The sequence below is a fragment of the Tiliqua scincoides genome, chromosome 2 (genome assembly GCF_035046505.1).
Source record: "Tiliqua scincoides isolate rTilSci1 chromosome 2, rTilSci1.hap2, whole genome shotgun sequence".
NCBI lineage: Eukaryota > Metazoa > Chordata > Lepidosauria > Squamata > Scincidae > Tiliqua > Tiliqua scincoides.
The window spans coordinates 191,793,623-191,800,154 of NC_089822.1; the positions used below are offsets into that span (position 1 = coordinate 191,793,623).

The 6,532-nt window shown below is 47.2% G+C and overlaps 1 protein-coding gene across 1 annotated transcript in view; it reads right to left on the minus strand.

Annotated features, from left to right (window-relative positions):
- ADAMTS2 (ADAM metallopeptidase with thrombospondin type 1 motif 2) overlaps positions 1–5,605 on the minus strand; it is a 266,588-nt gene extending 260,983 nt beyond the window's left edge. Inside the window, exons 1-2 of the mRNA XM_066612929.1 lie at positions 5,500–5,605; positions 4,366–4,727 (exon numbers count right to left, since the gene is read on the minus strand). Coding sequence (XP_066469026.1) covers positions 4,366–4,727; positions 5,500–5,605 — 468 coding nt within the window. The remainder of the gene's footprint in view (positions 1–4,365; positions 4,728–5,499) is intronic.
- Between the last annotated feature and the right edge of the window lie 927 nt (positions 5,606–6,532).

Genomic DNA, 6,532 nt, shown 5'->3' on the forward strand with positions numbered 1-6,532 from the left:
CTCCAGTGGTGGCTGGAGGTAAGTTAAAAAAAACAAACCCTTCTGTTTCCAAATATTTATGTGGTTCCCTCTTCCTAAGGAGGACTTTGGGAACCACTGGTTTAAATAGTCCACCATTCCACTTACTAAATATATACCTGAGTGGGTGTGAGATAAAAAAATGAAGCTGCTGTTCCCTTAATTGGTCTCAGTTCCCACCTGCCTCTCATAGTTTTTAAAGAGACAGAACTTATTTTTCAGATATAAGGGTTTTTCAAGGTAATTTTGAGTATATGTGATTTTGGCTTTACAATCTCACCTTGGAATGTAACCCTCATGTAGGATGGGGCAAATGTATTTTAAATATAAACACTCTTTTTCTTTTTCCTGCAAACTTCCCAGAGCCTCAAGGTTAAAGCAAAGTACATGCTTTTAGTGTTAGGCAGTTCTCTCTGCTTCTCCTTGCCTACTAGACAAGTAAAGGCACAGATCAGGTGAAAGAGGAGGTGGGAAACAGAGAACATCTGGTAGACTGTTAAAGGGGTCTATGTTCTATATTCATGTTAAGCCACTGACTGTGGACCTGCAACCAAAATGTGCAGAGGAGGAGATGAAGGAGATCTTTATTTAATTTGAGCCAGATTTTGCAATGATAGCTAATTGGTGCAGATTTAATTAGCTATGTTGTTTCTCCTGTTCATGTCACCACTTTTGGCAGGCTGTGCAGCGGTTGGAAGCAGCTAGGGGAGACACATGCATGTAACCAGACTGTTACTCTCACAAACTGAGAAGGAACAAACAGCAGGTCTTATTGAAGAGCAAGCTTAGCAAGGTAGGCGGCCAGCTCACATTCAATCCCATGCTAGCTAGGTTTACTCAGAAATAAGTTAAGGCATACTTCCAAGCAATTGTGGTTAGGCCTATGGTGCTTTTTAAACAAGACATGACATTTTCTGTGGGTTCATCCCACTACACTCTTGTAAAGTTTGCATACACCAGAAAACAAATCTTTTTCTTTTTTTCTTCAGTCAATTGCATGAAAATCAAGCACATAGAAGAATGTTGCGCCTTTGGTACAAGGAGTACAGTTGAAAATCTAGCAGCACAAACACCAGCCCTACAAACTCTCTCTCTCTCTCTGATCAGAAACTGAACCATTCCCTTTCAGGAAACTTGCTTTCATGGGTATCCCATTAAATGAGTGGAGGCAGGGCAGCTAAACAATGTTAAAAAAAAAAAAAAACCCTACAAGAGAAGCAAACAGTGATAGCAGACAGCATGATGTAAACTAACAAAATCACAGGCGATACATCTGCTGAAGTAAAATGAACTTAAGAACATAGCAAAAGGATGATAAAGAAAGGGCTAGATGGATGTCCCAAGGCAGGAAGTCCCCCAACATGTGGGTGTCCCCACAGAAAAGGACCTTTCCCATGTTCCTACCAACCACATATCAGATAAAGACAGGACATGAAAGAAAGGCATGATCATATGTGAGGGAGCAGTCTTCTAAATATTCTTTTCTCAAGCCATTTAGGGTTTCAAAGTAATAATAAGCACTGCCAGATGAACCTGGAAACAGACTGGTAGCTGGTGCAACTGGAGCACCAAAAGCATCACAAACTCCATAGTGTGGTTCCATTGCTTTGTTGGTCTATAAAAAATCAACCTTTGGGGGTAATGCTCTAGAGCAGGGATGTCCAATTTGTGGCCCAGGGGTTGCACGTAGCCCTTAAAGCAAATTTTTACAGGTCCCTGACAGCCCTATAAGATGTTAATTATGAGCTGTTTTAAAAGTTACCTCTAGTTTCACCCATAAGGAACAAAAACTGTTATCGTCATAAGAAATATAGATATTCCATACTTTAATGCTACATGTTGATTATACAATATATAAATACGTAACCTGTATATTTAAATATCTGTAGGTAATGATGTACCTGGGGGCATGTACTCCTTAACTGGGCACTGGTGCGTCAGGGGAAGCGGGGTTGGGGGCAAATGCCCAGACAGCATCCTGCAGGGGTGGCGGCAGCAGTGTAACACTTCCCCCGCTGCCATTTTTTTTCTTGCTTTCCAGGCCCATTTCTAGGCCAATTTTTGAGGCCTTAGAAGGCCTTTTAAGGGCTGGGGAGGCTTCCTGCAGCCTCCCTGGTCCCCAGAGGCCTTCTGAGGTCTTCAAAATGCCAAAAAAGCTCTTCTGGTTTTTTGTGAAACCAAAAACAATGCCCTTCAAAACTGTAGAAGTTGGCTGTCCCTGTTCATGAGAAATCCACCCCTACATTTCCTATTTCTTGTCCAAACCAGGGTCTTTTGAATATAAGAACCATATTCAATCCATGCACTACAGAATGAGGTTAACAAATAATTACAGATTACACATGGGCAGCCCGATCCTACTACTGGGCAGAAGTTCAGCTTATGTGCTCCCCTGGCAACAGCCATCACAAAACAAGCTATAAGGCACATTGCAACAACTGGAAGAAGAACGGTGCCGGTGAAGAGACCAGCACCAATATGTGCTGGGCCTCTGCACTGCTCAGATGGTTGGCGCAAGCTCAAGGTGGTGAGTTGGCCACTGAGCAAGGGAAGGAGGGGAGTTGTTCCAGGGCAGGAGAAGGCAGGGAGGGGGAGAAACCTGATGAGGGAAGGTGAATCCTATCCCCCCCTCCTTCTGAATCCTATCCTCCCTCCTGGGTCTTGGAGCCCAACATGGGTCTCCTCAGTTCTGCACTAGCTAAATAGCTGGCACAGCTCTGAGTAGACCTATTGTGGCTGCTGGGGCTCTACACAGGGTAAGGGAATGAAAGTTCTCTTAGCCCAAGGAGACCTCTGGTCCTGCAAGATACAGTGGCGGCCATTTCAGCACCGCTGTACCACAGGGCAAGGGCTCTGAATTATAGATTTTAAAAGGTAAAGAGTTAGGTGCATATGTTGATGTCCAGTGTAACATCCTTTTCTGGACACCACCAAGAAATGATACTGAGATCTACTTCCACCTAGGACTGCCAACATTTCCTAGCAGGGCTTCTATACATTCAACAACAAAGACAGGCAGACAGAACAAAAAATATAGTAAATAAAAGTTTTATCAACAATGCAGTTCTATGCATGTCTACTCAGAAATAAGTCCTACTCTGTTTAATGGAGCTTACTCCCAGGACAGTGCTGAATAGGATTGCAATTTAAACACCTGTGAAGTGGGCTGCTATTAAAGTCAGAAACTTTCCTCTCCCCAAAGCTGCCACCCCCTATCTCCACTCCATGCTTTTTACTTTTTCAGCAGACCCTAGAGAGAAGAAGTAAGAGTCCATGAACTCAGACAACACAGGAATGTCACAATCTAAGCTCAAGTTCACTTATCAAAGAAGTAGGTGCAGCTGTGTGATAGCAAAAGCTTTCTCTCTTTTCAACAATATAAACAAGACAATGTTAGCAGACAATGTTAGAATAATTAGAAGTCATTCCCCAAACTGAAATGAAGAAAGGTTTCTTGTATGTAGTGATAACTCTAAAATATACTGCATTAAACACACAGTTTGATCCCTGTACATGTGTTCTGGAATAGAAAACTAGAACTAGTTTCCAACTAGTTGTATGATTCTATGTCTGAACGTTGTATGATTGTTTTAACTGATTTCATGCATATTATGTATATCTGATGTGAGCCGCCTTAAGCACCCATGGTAGTTGCAGAATAAAAATATATTGAATTCATCAATAATAGTAACCTGTATATGTATGTGCCAACAGTTACCCAAAGAGGTAGTCAACACATAAGGTGCATTCATTGCAAAATCCTTTCAACCTTTTCCTTCCAGAGTCTCTGTGATTGACTAGATGGATAAGAGAAATGTAATGAGCAAGAAACCTTTAAAAGGGAAAGGGCTGACCCCAACCTTTGAACAAATTTCATTTTCAAAGACAAAAACCAATCAATTCACCATGGAGCCTGTCTCTCAGTGTTATTATCTCCACCTTAAAAACACACACACCTTCATAACCTCTGCTAAATTGAAGATGGCAGAGGATATTACAAAGATGAAAAATGTGTAGGTGACAACATTAGGTCACTATTTTAGATGTGCTGCAAAGTGACAAGAAGGCATCTAGATTCTCATGTTGATAATTAGTGATTTGACACAGCAGTTATGCTATAAAGTTAAGCCTCCATTCAGAGCGAATGTGCTCCTCTCCTCCCTACCAAAGACGCTTACTGCTCCATCACACCTCACTTCATGTAAGGGAACATTTCCTACATTTGATTTCACAATTAACATCACAAATGTGGTGTGATTTTTTTTTAAGACTGAAAATCCACACCTTCGACATATAAAAAGGAATATTTTTTTTTAAGTCATTCATTATAAGAGCAAAGCATCTTACCAGCCCATCGCAATTGCTGATTGCCACAGAAGCATTAGGCAAGTCCGTGATATCCCCGACATAGAGGCAATTCCCATGGAGCGGTTCAATGTAAGTGACGTTAGAATCCTCCTGCCATTCAACAACTGCTCCAGGGGCCACCAGCCTGGAGTTTGGCCTCAGCCTGCAGTGAAATTCTCTTCCAAAAACGGTGACATTATAAAAAATGTGCTCGCTTGCAGCCTCAGGTGGAAGGTCCCCTGTGTCCCTCCGGAAGCGCCTCTTTGGGACTCCTGACACAAGGTTGGAAAGGAACCTGCCTTCCGAATCTGTGCTAATTGGGGTGACAAGTCTGTATTCTTCTAGACCTCCCAAAATGTGATCTAGAGAGAGAGAGAGAGAGAGAGAGAGAGTAAATAATGACTAATAATGGAAATCACTCCAAATGCTTCCTCCTTAAGATATCTGGACTGCCTCCCACATTTGCATGAAGTACCTCATTCTCTCTTTCTTGGTGTGTTACATACATTCATTCTCCTACAGGGTTAATAGACAGCTGAGGGGTTTGGGACAGCAGGGCCAGGTGCAGGGCCATAGCTAGAGGAGGGCCAGGGTGGGCACTGCCACCCTGAGTCAGCAGTCTGCCCACCCATTAATGGGTCTTTGATGTTTCTCCATACTTACCCTTTAATTTTGCACACCGGTATATATATGGAACATAATTGCCCACCCTGAAAAAAATAGTTGCTCGCCCAGGCGGGCAACTATTTTTTCAGGGTGGGCAATTATGTCGGCCTGGCCAGGTGGACCCACTGCATGCCCTTTCTAGCGGTCTTATGAAACGAGTCCAGCTTGCAGACTCCCCCCTCCCCCCCCCAAACTCTCCAGGGATGATCCATCGTCAAGGATGTTGCCTTTCAGCAGCTGGGGAGTAAAGCTTTGAACCCATCACCTCTCCCAACGCTCCTTGCACCAGTGAAGATGTCGAGGGAACTAAAAAAAAGTCCCCATCATCATCACATCAACTTTGAAAGTTTGACACGAGCCAATCCGCCCCCCGCCCCCCCACGAGTGTGTGGCTGGCGGTCAACGCGCTTGAAACTTTGTGATGAAGAGTGGTGGTTGTAACTGCAGGGTGAAACCCCGTGTCATTGCCCGGCTTTAATGCAAAGAACAGCCGAGGAAGAAAAGGCTCCTTGCCAGGTGTTTGATTCCACGTATGGGATTCCAGGAACTGACACACAAACTGGATCTGCCACATGCGAGCAAACAGAGTTCATTCCAGGTTCCCGCTTCTTCCCCTTCTGCAGCTGAAACTCTTTTTCTCCTCTCCTCCAGAGCGACCCAGCGGGATCCAAGGAGCGATCTCCCTCCCCACGGGACAGCAAGTCATAAATGAAGGAGCCCCACGTGGCGGGGGATGCCCCCAGCCCTCTGCCCGGGTCAGCGTGGCGCGGAGAAGTCTGGCTGGCAGAAGTTGGAGGGACGAGCGAGAGAACCCCGGGGGCGGCCAGGGGGAGGCACCCCCTGGGCGATCGGGGGGCGAAGCCGAGGGGAGACCCCGCAGCAGCACCTACCTCTCTCCGCGGGACTCCGCTGCGGGGCCCCCGGGGCCAGAAGGAGCGCGCAGCAGGCGAGCAGCGAGGCGATCCCGGCTGGGCGACCCATCGCAGGCGCAGCGCAGCGCAGCCCCGGAGCCAGCCTCAAAGTTCCCTGCAGGGGGCTCCGGCCACATTGGAGGGCAGCCGGCACCGCCCTCTCCGCCAGCCGGCCGGCCGGGAGACCTCAGCCCTGCCGGTCCTCGCCCCGGCGCATCCGCTCCCCGTCCGTCTCCTCGGCGAGCGGCGAAGGCAGAGAGACACCAGGAGGCGGCTGGCTGGAAAGCGCAGGGCGTGCGGGAGGGAAGTCCGCCTGATTGACAGAGGCGCTGCTGCCTGCGAGCTCCTGCCACTGCCTCGCCTCGCCCGGCCCGGCCTCGCAGCGGCAGCGCTCCCCCGGAGTCTCGCCCCTCCTGCCGCCCTCTGGGACCAAACTCCGCAGGCGCCTCCGGCGACGGGACACTTTTCCCCCCAGCAGCGGGGAGAGGCGGTTCCTGCGGGATCCTGACCATTTTCCCCCAGCCAATCGACAAGATCCTGCTCCTCTCCGAGAGAGAGGGAGAGATCGCACATCTGATTGCACCAGAGAC